Genomic DNA, 15,288 nt, shown 5'->3' with positions numbered 1-15,288 from the left:
TAATAAGAGTCTGCATTCCAAGTAGAATGAAGCAAAGATATGGAAAGAAATAGAGATATGGTAGTGTGGCATGTGAACTTCAAGTAGTTACTCATTCAGTAAATATTTATTGAGAATAAACTCAGTGCCAAGCAATATGCCAGCCACTGGATTTATGGTGGTACACGTAATAGACACGGTCCCTGCCTCAGGGTATTTAAGTTTAGTGAGAGGTAAGGGAGTAAAAAAGGGATAGCCTAACAGTGATTGCAAATTTATGAGTTTCCTGTGCCAGTCACTTCTGGATAATAGGAACCTAGCACTGAACAAGAAAGACAAGATCCTTGTACTCATGGCTCTTACCTTCTAGTGGATGAGATAATGAATAAAAAGTGAACAGATGAGATTTTCACATTATCTGTTATAAAGTAAAAAAACCCAACGGAGTAGGATAGAGAGTGATTGGCAGGTTACAGCTTTTGATTGGATCATAGGGGAAGGCCTCCCTGAGGAGTTGACATTTAAAATGACATTTGAATGAGGAGAAGGATCATGTTCCATTTTGATGGACCAGTGAGTATACAGATCTTGTGGCAGGTGCCTGATTGGAGTACAGCAGTTGGGAGTTGGGGTATGAGATGTGATTCAGAGGTAGACAGGGACCAGGACATATTTACCACACAAGAAACTTAAGGGAATTAAAATAAAAAAGAATCCAAAACTATTTCTTTGAAAAGACCAATAAGTATAAGCCCTTACATGCCTGATCAAAGTAAAAAATAATAGAAATATACAAAATTAGTAATGGGAACAGAGCTGCAACCATAGATATGGAGGAAAGTAAAATAATTATAAGGAGATAATATCTACAACTTTGTGGCAGCAACTTTGAAAATGTAAAAGGAAATGGATAATTTCTTATCAACATACAAATCTTCAAAACTAACCTAGGAAGAATTCAAAAACTTAAAGAGATTAGGTATGTAATAAAAAATATTCCATTTAAAAAAGAAAACACCTGGTTATATGTAAACAATGGAAAATTTGCAGCTATAGAAAAGTGATAAAGTTCTTGATGCACTACTGGGGAATGATGTCCAAATCATGTTGTTGAAAAAAAAATGAAGTGTACAGAGCATTATTTGCACTATGCTTCCATTTGTGCATAGCAGGGATTGTGTGTGTGTGTGTGTGTGTGTGTGTGTGTGTGTGTGTGTATGAGACTATATATATATGGGAGATAAATACAAGGGAATAAATATGTGTGCTTGTGTACATATGTATACATATTCCCACATACACATTTGTATTTGGATTTGCTTTTATGTATGCATGTATGCAAGAAAGTATCTTGAAAGACACACAAGAATATCTTGAGGAATACTAATAAAAGTGATTACTTTTGCTTTTGGCTAGGAGAATGAGGTGGCTAAGGGACAGGGGTAAGAAGTAGTTTTTACTGTAACTCTCAAATGCCTTATAAACTTTTTATACCCTATGAATTTTTAATCCTGCGAATATATTACATGTTCAAAAACTAAATGAATAAAAGAAATTTTAACTATCAGGTCCAGGTAGTTTTATAGCTTTCCAAAAAACTAGTTTAGACCATAGAAAACGTTAGAAAGCCTCCCCTACACATCATTGTATTTATGAAGAGTCTATAATTGCAGTACCAAAACACAAATTATAAATAGAATTAAAAACTAGACCAAACTCACAGATCGAGATACAAAATATTTAAATAGAATATTTATAGATTTACTATAGCACTATATTAAAATATTGTTCTATGTATTACCAGATAAGAGTATGTTGGAAATATAAAAATAGTTCAGTATCAAGAACTGTATGGATCTAATTCTTTACAAAAACTGTTGAAGAGGGGGTGCCTGGGTGGCTCAGTCGGTTAAGCATCTGACTCTTGATTTAGGCTCAGGTCATGATCTCAGGGTTGTGAGATCAAGCGCCATCAGGCTCCATCCTGGGCGTCGAGACTTGGAGCCTACTTAAGATTCTCTTTCTCCCTCTGTCCTTCCCCCACCCCTTAAATTAAAAAACAAAACAAAAACTGATGAAGGGGGGAAAAATCACATGGTAAATTGATAGATGCCCGTGAGGAAGGGGAAAGCAGAAACAACAGAAATCTGTGTGGAACTACCCAGATAGAACAGGCTTAGTGCTAATGGTGTTCTGCAGTGTGCACACTGGGAGGAAGAGAGATGTCTTTACGATAGTATCTGAGTCATGATACAATAAAGTACACAATACAGTTGCAAAAGGTACTTGTCAAAAATAACTAAGTTAGTACTTTAGCACTTGTGAAAAGTTAAACTTTTAATTCTTTAGATAGATATAAAGATACTTTATTCAAAAATATCCTGTAAGATACCTGAGGTATGTTAATATAGTAGATTTCAAGATTTTTTTTTTTAGATAGACATTCATCACCTCCAGTCAAAGTTCAGAATAAAGATTATAAAGTTAATTTTGTATGGTTTCACTGTACCCTTTATACTCTAAATGAAAAGGCTTTGTTGATTGCCTTAACCTAATTTAACCTACCCCCTGAACTCTGAGAGTGACAACGTAACCAACTACATCTGTGTGGTGCCTTTTAAGGAGCTGGGCCTGGGACTTAGTGAAGAGCAAATTTCAGAAGAGGAAGCACATAACCTTACAGATGGCTTCAGCCTCCCTGCTTTGAAGGTAATCTGTCTGTGAAACGAAAGGGCTGAACAAAAGATAAATGCACTTGGATTGCCTCTGTGCTATACAATGTAAATGGTCCACCTGTTCCCTTTTATTGTTTGCTGAATACCATCATCATAATAGCCTTCCTGATGTTTGTGAAGCTGTCTTTAAAAGTTGAGAGCATCGTAAAGATTGGATGGGGAGATCCTTATATTTTGATATCAAAAATACTTAAAATTCTTACTATAAAAATTATAGGTAAGTGAATTTACATTAATAGAAAACCAATGTGAGTGATTCTATGACTTTGTTTTAACAAACTTGGATAAAGAACTTATAAGATCTACATCTTTCCTTGGAAAATCTGCATAAAAGGATATATTGAACTATATAAGAATTAAGCTTCTACATGAAAAAAATTGCAGTGATTTTTAACAAAGGTAGATATAATTGTCTCTACATAAAGGGCACTAAGGTATGTAAAACCTAGACAGGATATGTCAGGTGCATGGACTGACTTCACAAAAGGAGTAATAGAAATGGCCAATAAATATGATAAAACTTTCATTCTCATTAGTAGTAAGTAGACACTTTGCCAAGCATATTGAAAGGTGATAATATTCATTATCTATGAGCAGAGAGACCTCACACACTAGTAATAAAAGTATAAATTTGTTCACTTTAGCAGTTAATACCAATCTTCAGAAAAGTATGTACGCTTCAGTAATCTTAAGCTTAAAGATTTATCTGAGTAATCAAAATATACTCAGAGTATGTTCATGATAGTCCTACAACAGTAAATATTGGAAAGAAAAGTTCAGTCATATAAGATTGATAATGATTTTTATGGTACATTCTTTGGAATGAGTGGTAGAAAAATTGTAAGATGGAAGAAACAAAATAAAGCAAGTTACACGAACCATGTGTTAGGTGAGATTCTAGTAGTGGTTTTAAATAGTCAACTGAGTATCTTTACATTCTTTTTCAGTATTTAGCCAACTCCACTTAGATATTTCTTAGTTTCTAGTCTTCAAAACTCCACTTGATACTGTGAAAACCAGTGCAAGTGTAGTTGACAGCATATACACCAAGATCCATTTTGTTTTGAGACTGCATCAGTCTCTACATCTTTAAATTTTTCAAATTCACATAAATGTTCTCATTCTTTGGGCGGTTTTTTTTTTCCTTTACTGTTACTTGAAATTTGCCTTGACTTACTCTTACCCCCTTTCTAACCCATTTCAGTAAATGGCACCAGAGAACTTACTAAGCTAGAAACCTGGATACCAGCCCTCGTATCTGTCCTTTTAATCTCTTGTATCCAGTCTGTCAGTAGATTCTTGTTTGACCTTGAAAATATTTAAACTCATCCTTCTATATCACTTCCTTCCATCTTCATTCTAGCCCTCATCATTTCTTACCTGGGCTGCTACAATAATTTTCTTATTGGTTTCCTTGGTTCCCTAAAGTTGTTCAGAATGCAGCTTAACATAGGGTGCCTGGGTGGCTCAGTCAACTAAGTTTCTGACTTCGGCTCAGGTTATGATCTCGGGGTCTTGCGATTGAGCCCTGAGTCAGGCTCCACACTCAGCGGGGAGTCTGCTTCTGCCTCTCCCTCCACCATGCCCCCCACTCATGCTCACTCTCTCGCTCAAGTAAATCTTTTTTAAAAAAATACAATTTGACATACAAAGTGCCTTAAAATTCATGTGCTTTGAATCAGTAATTCCACTTTTGCAAAAGATGGTAGTTTTAGCTAAATCCTTTTTGCTCACCCAAGTTGTTTTACAAGTTAGACTAACTGTATTTCTTTGACTTTTACTTTATCTTGACGCATAAGTAATCTATAACCAGTGAGTGATTGTGTTGTGTTATTACCAGGAGTGTCAACCTCTGCAAGAAGCTTTATCTTGAAGTCTATAGAGTTTATAAACTACTGAAAACCTCTGTAATGTTCAAAAACTGTTTTGCCACCTTCTATAGTTGCCATTGTACCCAGATAAAGAATTTAAAAATGGATTTTGTAAATTAAATTTTAAAGAAAATTTCTCTCTCTAAAGAACAACACTAATTAAAGCTTTTTTTAAAACGTAGCGAAAGACGGTTTACAAATAAATCAGCGCCTTTGTAATTTTCATTGTGTCCTATAAAGAAAATACCCTTTGGATTTAGATTTTATTGTTCACATATCTTCTCTCAGGAAAACTTAGCAAGTGTTGCACCTTTGGAAAGAAATGCTACCTCCTCATTGTGCCCCAAAGGCGATGTATATAAAATACTGAGTATAGAGTCCTTATCTCTTTTTCTTCAAATTTTTAACTAGTTTTTTCATCATTATAAAGTAGTATATTTCCTGCTTTAAAAAATATATCCACATTTTGTGAAAATGCTTTAAATCAAAATTTCCTATTTGCCCATAAGTGATGGTTAGCCTGTCATCCAGAGCCACTTCCCTATCCAAACAACAAATGGGAAGAAATGCATATTTCTTAGTTTTGGTTTAACTGGAGTATATGGCAGTGATTCGATAATTAGTCTTTTTAAAAGTGGTGGTAAGCTATGCCAACTTGATTCTTTCAGTTGTGTGGCCCAAAACTCTGAAATCATCTTCGACACTTTTTCTCTCATAAACAATCCATCAAGAGCGTCTATTGGTTCTACTTTCATGGTATATCCAGAGTCTCACTACTGCTCACCTCTTAACCACTGACCACTGTGGTACAAGCTACCATTAACTCCCACCAGGATTACTGTAATATCCTTCTGCCTGGAGCATAACTGAGATCATATGACTCTTCTGCTCAGAACCCTTCAGTGGCTCCCCATTTTTCTTAGAGTAAAAGCCAGTTATTTCAGGGACTTCATTTCTTACCACGATGTCCCTTAATGTATCCAGCGACACTGACCTTGCTGTTCTTCAGATGTGCCAAGTACTATATACTCCCACTACAGGACTTTATACTTAAACCTCCTGCTCCCTGTAACTCTCCTCCCTGATGATAGCCCCACGGCTCAGTTCCTTCAGATGACACTTTCAGAGACCTTCCTGGCCACCCCATCTTTCCCCTCTTCTGTCTCTCTCTCCCTTTTCTTGCCCCATGTACACACATATAAACACACATTTGCTATTCCCCTTCTCTGCTGTATTTTTTCCCGTAGCTTATCAGCCAAAAAACAATTTTTACTTGTTAGAATCTTTTGCTCCCCCTGCCACCTGAATATAAGTTCCATCAAGAAAGGGATTTTTTTTCACGTGTATTCTGTTATATTATCAGCACCTAGAACAGTGCCTGGCACATCTAGGTGCTCAAGAATTTGATGAATGATCAAATGAAGGACTAAAGAAAATCATGTGGTCACAAAACTTAATGGTTAAATAAGAAGACTTGCGAGGTAAGCTGTTTATATAAATTCAAGAATTCCTAGACAGTGTGTCTTTAGCAGTTTAGAAATTTGACCTTGCTCAGTTTAGAAAAATAAGTTAATGGTAAAACAGGTTTATATTAAGTTACCTTAATTCATTGTTTTTATAACTTAAAGTTCACTTAATAAAGCAATCTAAGTAATATCCACTTTCATGGTTATGAAAAATTGAAATCTGAATTATCCAAAGTGTGCAGTTATCTTTTTATTCTCTGCTAACTCTCATTCATACTAGATTGCTTCCTTACGTATTTGTTTATTTGTCGGATATTGTCCTCATGTCCTCATGTGGAACAGAATTACATCTGGAGAAATCCTTTGTTGATTCAGGGTGTATCTCTCAAGAATGGGTTTTGCAGTTTTTCATGCCAGACATTCAAATGTGAATGCTCTGGACTGATTTTTATGTTATTTCTTAGCTATTTCCTACGCCAAAATAGTGGTATAATTTTGAACCCTAAATTCTGGATGCATCACTGACTCATTTCTTTGGACTTCTATAGGTCCATTATTCCTACTGTCTTCTACTTTGTGTAAAATTTTTAAGTAATTCATCAAGGAATATTCACTTCTAATAGATGTATCTTGTTATCAACACTTCTTTTCTGGGATAGAACTGTTCTAAAGTATATACTGGTATTACATGCTATATTCGTATTAGAAGTTCCCACATGCCATGACTACATAATTCGATCTAACATTCTTGGCTAATCTTCAGGATTAGTTCAAGCTCAGCTATTCATTACTTAGGATAAAGTAAGAAATTTAACCAGAAGTTAAGATAAACAAATTTCTAGTTTGTTTTGAATTTTGACCAATTTTTTTTTTTTTTTTAATTGATACAGTCCCTTCTTCTTTTTAGGTTTTGTTTCAACTCTGGGTGGCACAGAGTTCAGAGTTCTTCAGACGGTTAGCCCTATTACTTTCTACAGCTAATTCACCTCCCGGGCCCTTACTTACTCCAGCACTTTTGCCTCATCATATGTTATCTGATGTGACTCAAGGTCTACCTCATGCTCATTCTGCCTGCTTGGAAGAGCTTAAGCGCAGCTATGAGTTTTATCGGTACTTTGAAACTCAGCACCAGTCAGTACCCCAGCGTTTATCCAAAACTCAACAGAAGTCAAGAGAACTGAGTAACGTTCACACAGCAGTACGCAGCTTGCAGCTCCATCTGAAAGCGTTACTGAATGAGTAAGTTTAGAAGCCAAATAAAAAAATGTCCCCATGATTAGCAAGCTTCATTCTTTTGCCGTTGTGGTTGTTGGCTTTTGTCCTAGCTAGAAAGCAGCAGCAAAATTGAGACATGCAGCGTGAAGAATGGTTTATAACTATGAATGTAGCAGAGAAGGAACGATTTGTAGGTACTATAATTTGGGGGCGTCATTTATAGTTTTCACTTTGTCTGATTTCAACACAAAACCTGGAAACATAGGACAAAAGCGGGTGTTCATTCTGTTTGAGAGCTGAAATGGAGATGTTTACAAACAGTGAGCTTGTTTTAACTCTCTTTAAGTAGGGCTATTAAACTGGACCTTGCAATCTAAGAAAAATATCTGCCAGCACTGGAACAGTAAGTTATAAGAGGTATTGTTATATATAGTTGAAGAATAATATATTACAATTTTTTAAAATAAAGCAGATTTGGACATTTTCTGAACCAGGGGACAAACTTTTTAGCCCAAGTTGAATAGTAAAATGCAGGGCCCATAGTTTATATTTGTTTATCTTCTACTTTGCATGGTAATATTGGTACTCTGCCTTGGTCAAATGTAGCATCCAGTCGTCCAGTGACATTTTTCTGTAACAGATACTTGTAGTATAGGACTGGATCATATGAATGGTTGGGTTTATGTTGTATTGGTAATCAGGAAGGTCATGGGAATGTAATGAATTGATAACATTGTAGTTGATGTACTTGACCCTGGATACCAGGCAGGAAGCAGAAGGGGGGAGGGGTCAGGAATCAGTTTTGTAAGATAAAAACAAACAACAATGAAAACAGGTCAAAAGCATTTGATGTCTCAATAAAATCAAAGGGCTAGTTCACTGGAGTAAGGAAGGATATAATGAATAAGAAATTAAGGTGAGAAAATCATTTTGAGAAGATAAGTTTTTACCCATCTGTCTGAGGTATATAAGGCTGCTATAAAGGATAGGACATAGGGGAAATTAAGAACCTTTGAGGTAGGGATATTCACTGGTCTCTAGCAACTGCTCTAAGAAAGTAGATGAATGAATGCTAACCCGACTCGGTCCTATCTCCCACAGGGAATATGGGAGATAAGGTAATCTCTACTTGAGGGGACAACAAAGGTAAAGTATATGTGAGAGAAAACATTTCAGTGGAAAGGCTATATTGGGCAAAGCCAGAATCTCTAAAGAATTACTTTTTGACAATAGAATCAGAACTACACAGAACTTAATAGAATGCATTAGAGTGAGGGAAGATGGCTCAGGGAAAAAAGAGGCTACACCGGATGGACATGAGAAAGAGGGCTTTGTGCCTTGGCAGAGATTGTGGATTATGCATGGGAAGGATGGCTCCTGTTTAAAAATGAAATATTCTATATATGGTACTATATGTCACCTTTCAAACAGAGTGTACCAGTCACAAACCATATCTGATTTGCTCTATAGCACTGCTGCACACATTTTTAGAAGTGTTACCTAAACATTTGTTTTATGTTTCACTCCTTCTCCCTCATCCCCTTTGCTCTTCCCAGGTGTGTATACTAGAGCCTTAACCCTTTTACTGTTCTCTCTGCCTCTAGAGTGCTCACTACCAAATTAATGTTTCTGAGGCACATATTTGCTTCCTCACTTAACCAAAAATCTTCACTGGTTTCAGAGTATAGCAGCATGGACTAAAGTCTGTATAAAACATTCTGTTGAAAGGATTTGCTATAACCTGATTATAGTCTGCCTTTCTATATTTCTTACTCCTTTCCTTCAGTCCAAACAAACTGCATAAATGTCTTTTCCCATGTACCGTTTAGAATAACCTTCCTCATCTTTTCTACATGTTCAGATTTTATCCATCCTTCAGTGCTTCCTCAAAAGTACCTCTTCCTTAGCTGTTCCCTGTCTGTACCCATAGCTTGTAGCAACTTCCTCCTCTTCTGAATTCTTGTAACATGGTCTTTATTTTTCTGTAGTATTATAGTTTTGTGCTCAGGTTCAGCTTGTCAGCTAACTCTGGGCAAGTTTCTTCAACTCTCTCACCTAATTCCTCATCTGTAAAATGGAAATAAAATGTTAGTTATAACTTTTTATGTTATACTATGTTTACATATATATGTCTAATTTCCCTGATTCAGTTATGTTTCCTATTAAGGAAATGAGCTTAATTTATCTTTTCAGTTCATAAATGCCTCATCTATATAAAAGAAATATTGTTAAATAAATAGGTGATACCCTTTATAAGCTTTTGAAAACATTGTGGTAAAATGCACCTAACATTAAACTTACCATGTAATCATTTTTAGGCATATGGTTCAGGGGCATTAGGTACATATACATTGTTGTGCAACCGTCACCACTTTCCATCTCCCAGAACTCTTTTCGTCTTATAAGCTTATTTCTTAAATAAGCCTTGTGAATTATAATTTTATATTTTATGTGAATTATAATTTAATATTTTAGAAATGTTTCTGTTTTTCTTTATTACTCAGGGTAATAATTCTTGAAGATGAACTTGAAAAGCTTGTTTGTACTAAAGAAACACAAGAACTAGTATCAGAATCTTATCAAATCCTAGAACAGAAGTTAAAGTTGATTCAGCCCCATGTTCAGGCAAGTAACAATTGCTGGGAAGAGGCCATTTCTCAAGTGGACCGACTGCTCCGAAGAAACACAGATAGAAAAGGTACCAATTAGAGCTTTCCTTCATACACATTTATCAGACATGCTTACTCTCCTCCAGTAAGATTTTGTTAGGTGGATTTCTTATCTCTATGAATGTAAGTGACTTGACAAAACTTCTTAGTTTACTAGAAGAAAAGTGGAACTTATACATACAAATTGACACTGAATATAAAGTCTGGCTCTTATTTTGTAAACAAGACATGAACATGATTTGAAAGTTCTCTGAATCCTATACCTCCTTTTTAAAAAACTTAATGAAGGGATAGATCTTAATAAGTAATATTCCATTATTAGAACTTCCAGAAACTCTTCCAGTTAGTCTAATAATGAGTTTGATAGTTAGGGGCCAGAAATTGAGTCTTGCTTTTTTAAGGTAAAATATGTCAGGCATTCCGAAATAGTATACCAGTGCTAGAATAGGCACCACTGTGTATTTGTTATTAATACTGAAATGTATTAAGTGCCGTTATTTAATGGTGACATCGGGATGCCTTGTATTGCTGGGCAAAAGGGCAATCTTGAAATTTTCTGTAAAACTGCTTTCATGTGACCCAGATTTTATATTAGTTTTTCTCATTTCACTAATTCATTGTAAATATTGGGCATATTAATTTTTAAATTTGTGCTATAATCCAATATCATGTTTATCCTTTGGACCTTTATGATAATCAGATTTATATGTAGAAATTGTATTGCTGATGATTAATACTTTATCATCCTGTTAGTCATTGTTTTGCTTACAGCTAGATCTGTAATACTTTAATGTGTTTAAGAAGCTGAATAAGTCTTTATGTAGTGAAAGTTAACTTTCTTCAAAGGAAATGTTAACATGCTGATTACTGATACATCACCAATAGATTTCCTTTACATCTAAAATGTAAATGGCGAGTAATTTTTTTCTTCAAAGGGTAAATTCGCCAAGGATTTTTAATATATGCAAACATTTATGCATGTTAAACTTTTTGATATGACTTAAGTCTAGAGCTTTTTCTTTTTTAAGGCTTTTGGGGGGGCTTCTTTTTTTTTTTTTCCAAGTTTTTAAACTCCAGTTAGGTAGCATACAGTGTAATAATTTCTTGAGTGCATTTTCTTTAAACACTCAGATGACTGGGTATTAAGAGATGCACCTCAGTTATTCCTCACCTTAGCATACTCTGAGATGTTGAATTTTAGTCACTTCAACATGATTGTTCGAACTGTCTCCAAAACATTGGGCAGGTGATGAGCCATGACGTTCTGCATATGTGGCTTTTGCTTATAAGTGATAATGATATGAATTAAGATACAAGTCATTTGCAGACTTTTCTCGCTAAAATGCTAATAGTGGCCATGGCTATGTAACTTTGAATAAAATGTTTGTATGATTTTTTTTTTAAGAAGTAGGTGCTTTAGTTAGCTGTTAGCTCTTTTTAGGTTATTTCAAAACTACAGAAATACCACAAGAATAGTTCAGAGTACCCTTCTTTTTTCTTTTTCTTTTTTTAAGTTTTAATTTATTAGTGAGAGAGAGAGAGAGAGCACTGAGCTGGGAGGAGAGGGAGAAGCAGGTTCCCCTCGAGCAAGGAGCCCTATACAGGGCTCTATCCCAGGACCCTGGGATCATGACCTAAGCCAAAGGAAGATGCTTAACCAACTGAGACACCCAGGTGCCCCTCAAAGTATACCCTTCTTTACTCATATTCCTCACTTGTTGACATTCTACCACATTTGCCTTACCTCGTTGTGTATCTATTCATAAGTTCTTTTGGTGGTATTCTAAACCATTTGAGAGTAAGATGCAGACATGAGACCCCATTGCCCCTAAATCGTCTGTTTGCTTTTCTGAAAACGGACATTTTCCTACATACCTACAATATACCATCAAAATCAGGACATGAGCACTGATACAATATTGCTCTCTAATCCACAGATCCCATTCTAATTTCACTGATGGATCCAGCAGTAATTTTATATGCCCAGATCCAAATTACACATGCCATTTAGTTTTATGTTCTTTATTCTACTTTAGCCTTTCTTGTCTTTCATGATAAGCATTTATTTAAAAAAAAAATGCCCTGAGGTTATGTTTTTTCCACTATTAAGCATATATGTCCCATATACCCCACTAGTATCATTTTGGGTATTTATTCAAGAGATATAAAAATGTAATGTTCACTTGAAAACCTATAAACAAATGTTTATAGTGGCTTTATTCATAATCACTAAAAACTAGAAGCAGTCCAAGTGTCCTTCAGCTGATGAGTAAACAGTTATATCCATCCACGTGGAATACTACTCAGCAATAAAAAAGAAACTACTGATACATCATTAAGATGGAGGAATCTCTAATGCATTGTGTTAATCAAAAGAAGCCAGACTCAAATCACTACATAGTCTATGATTCCATTTAAATGACATTCTTAAAACAGTATAATCTAATAGGAAGAGCAGACATACCAAGGGTTCTAGGAGTTGGATATGGAGGGAGGAATAGGTTATAAAGAGGCAGCATAAGTAAATGTTTTAAGGTGATGGAGCTGTTCTATATCTTGCTTGTATCTATATCTTGGTAGTGGTGGTTATGACTGTAATTTGTCTAACCTCATAAAATTAGATACCAAAAAGAGTGAATTTTCTGAGTAAAATAAAATAGCTTAAAGTTTCTTCACCCACTAGTTTTAGCATCCACTAGTTTAGTAGTTCTTGCGCGAATTAGATACTATTGTGATTGTTGCCAAATGGTAATTTTCTAATTCCATTTTTCCTTTTATACTTATGAGTCAGCATTCTGTTGTAGGGCAAAGGAGCCCCTTTTTCCACTTACTTATATCAATATGGATGTATGGATTCTTATTTTATTCTGTGGATCATAATTTGTATTATATTATTTTGTTGTCCAAAATTGTCCAAAATTTAACCAGAGGGAACACATTCAAGGTGGTTTGTGCCACTATAATTCTTTGATCACTTCTTTACGTCTTCATACTTTCCTTGCCCCCAACCCTAACATCAGCCATGTGTCCAAGAAGCCCTCAATCCTTTTAATGGAAAAACGGTATTTAGAAACCAAGATGTGGGTGCTAAATATGCTCATAGCCACTGGGGTGTTACTGTTTTTACCAATTCCCAGTGTGCAGGGAATTGGTAGGGTGATGAAAATATATTTCTATATCTGTCCATATATGTTATATACCATGGTTTCACACCATTACCTCCAATTCTTTCTGTCCTTCTCCCTATTTGTACCTCCCTTTTCTGATTATGAGAAACTTGGCTCTCGTTATCTTCAGTGTTAACTTATTGTATTCAATCCCTTGTATGTAAGCAATCACCTGACAATATGGGTTGTGCCCTAAGCCACATGGCTGCTGACTCACACCTACTGAGAGTCCTTCCCATCCCATCCCATCTCATTCCAGTCCAGCTCGCTTTGTCCACACCAGCCCTTGACCCCCCCAACCCTAGCCCCAACCAGTTATCTATCATTACTCTTGAAAGGTAAAAATCTAGATGCTTAAACGCCACTTCTTTTTAAGTAGAGAGATAATGATGAAAGGTAGAGAGCTGGATATGAGACTAAATAACCCTGTGATTAGAAACCAAACACCAGTATTAAGTAATTAAAGTTAACACCTGGGTCATCTTTTCAAGCTAATACTTGTGAAACTCATTTCCAATTCTAACTTCTGAGAGTAGAAATAATATAAGGGAAGTGCAAGATCAGAGTTTATTTTTTGTGGGGAAGAGTGGTGGTCTGTCTTGAGAATGTTTCTGTGCCATGAACAGAAATTGATTTATAGAGTACCTGGTATGTGCCAGATACTATGGTGAGATGAAGAAGGGAGAGAAAAACAAGTTACTCCTCCAGGAGTTTAATTTAACTTACATTGTAAATCTGCTGTTACTGTTAACTTTAACATCCTTAATTTTTTTTATAAATTATAACTTATAATCAGAACAAGCTGGACTATGAAATTGGCAAAATATTAGTACTAAAAATGTTTTTTAATTGGATGTTCACTCATTTCCATTTGGTTCATTGCTTTTTAAGGCAAGCCTGAAATAGTATGTGAAAATCCACGTTGTACTGTGGTACCTTTGATGCAACCTACTCTACACATTGCAGACAAAGATCCAATCCCTGAGGAGCAGGTAACGGTAAAAATTGCTTGTTTTTCCCCCTAAAGAAGAATTTCACATATAAAGGATAATTATTGACTAAGTTATTAAATTTATGTTTGTGATGAGCTTCAAAATTATAGCACAGTGTATTGAACTGACGTCAGACCATTTGTTCTTAGTGCCTTGAATTCAATCCACTGAATCTACCAGCAAATTTATATGTTATGTATATCTTACTGCCTATTTCTTAGACACTTAAAAGTGATTAAACATATTAAAAATTAGTGCATTGACAACAGTACCTTCTGGGATGCTGGAAATGTGAGCAGTGGTTGCCAATCTGTATACATATGTGAGGATCCTGTACACTTTAAGATTTGTGTATTTGGCAGCATGTATACTATACCTCACTTTAAAGAAACAATTTTTTAATGATTTCATTAGAGATTAACAAAGATTTCTTTTGCTTATCCTGAGGAAAACTTCTTTTCCTTTGGTCATATTGTCTACTCAGTTCTTAACTGCAAAAGGAGACCAATTCTGTTTACTTTAACAAGTGAGATTTTTAAGGTTTTATTTTATTTTATTAGAGCATGCAAGCAGGGGTAGGGACAAAGGGGGAGAGAGGGTATCCCAAGCAGACTTCGCCCTGAGTACAGAGCTCGACATAGAGCTTGATCTCACCACCCCAAGACCATGACCTGAGCTGAAACCAAGAATTGGATGCTTAAGTGCCTGAGCCACCCAGGCACCCCAACAATTTTTTTAAAAAAAATAGTACATGACTGACAGAATATTTGTGAGGATCACATAGTCAGGTTTGAACCAGGTTGGTGTAAACAGCCAAAATCACTCAAAGGAACTGTTCCCTTTCCGGCAACATCACTGCCCAGTCCCTGGTTGCAGACATTGCCACTTGCTCTATCATTGCTGAATAATAAAACCTCCCTTTAGAACCTCTACCTCTAGAAACTTGATCTGCCACCATTCTTACCAGAACGGACTCCTTAAGATGCTTGCTTCCCTCATAACAAATATCTGGGTCAGGTGTGATCCACGTACATCTGACTAGAGGATCCCAAGTCATTTGCCTGACCCATAACTGCAAGGAGGCTGGTTAAGCAAGGATCCTAGTCTGTTCCTTAGTGATACGAAGAACTGTAAGATGAGGTTCTTACTTCCTGGGACGTAAGAAAGAACCACAAATACCTACCACAAAAAGAC

At 35.8% G+C, this 15,288-nt stretch overlaps 2 protein-coding genes across 8 annotated transcripts in view; one reads left to right on the top strand and one right to left on the bottom strand.

The window, feature by feature from the left end:
* Positions 1 to 15,288, bottom strand: part of LOC123780684 (uncharacterized protein C3orf20 homolog) — a 172,214-nt gene that overhangs the window by 31,244 nt on the left and 125,682 nt on the right. The window lies entirely within an intron of this gene.
* Positions 1 to 15,288, top strand: part of VEZT (vezatin, adherens junctions transmembrane protein) — a 69,055-nt gene that overhangs the window by 40,402 nt on the left and 13,365 nt on the right. For all 7 annotated transcript variants that reach the window (XR_015727130.1, XM_045779716.2, XM_045779715.2 and 4 more), the window contains 4 exons: positions 2,541 to 2,688; positions 6,959 to 7,290; positions 9,771 to 9,964; positions 13,994 to 14,094. Coding sequence is in view for 6 of the 7 variants with exons in the window: in XM_045779716.2 (XP_045635672.1) it covers positions 2,541 to 2,688; positions 6,959 to 7,290; positions 9,771 to 9,964; positions 13,994 to 14,094 (775 nt within the window). In the remaining variant the exon portion in view is untranslated. The remainder of the gene's footprint in view (positions 1 to 2,540; positions 2,689 to 6,958; positions 7,291 to 9,770; positions 9,965 to 13,993; positions 14,095 to 15,288) is intronic.

The sequence above is a fragment of the Ursus americanus genome, chromosome 17, assembly GCF_024610735.1.
Source record: "Ursus americanus isolate L20-20 chromosome 17, mUrsAme1.1.p, whole genome shotgun sequence".
Classification (NCBI taxonomy): domain Eukaryota; kingdom Metazoa; phylum Chordata; class Mammalia; order Carnivora; family Ursidae; genus Ursus; species Ursus americanus.
Note: the sequence above shows the minus strand (reverse complement) of the source record. Positions and strands in the feature narration are given on the sequence as shown.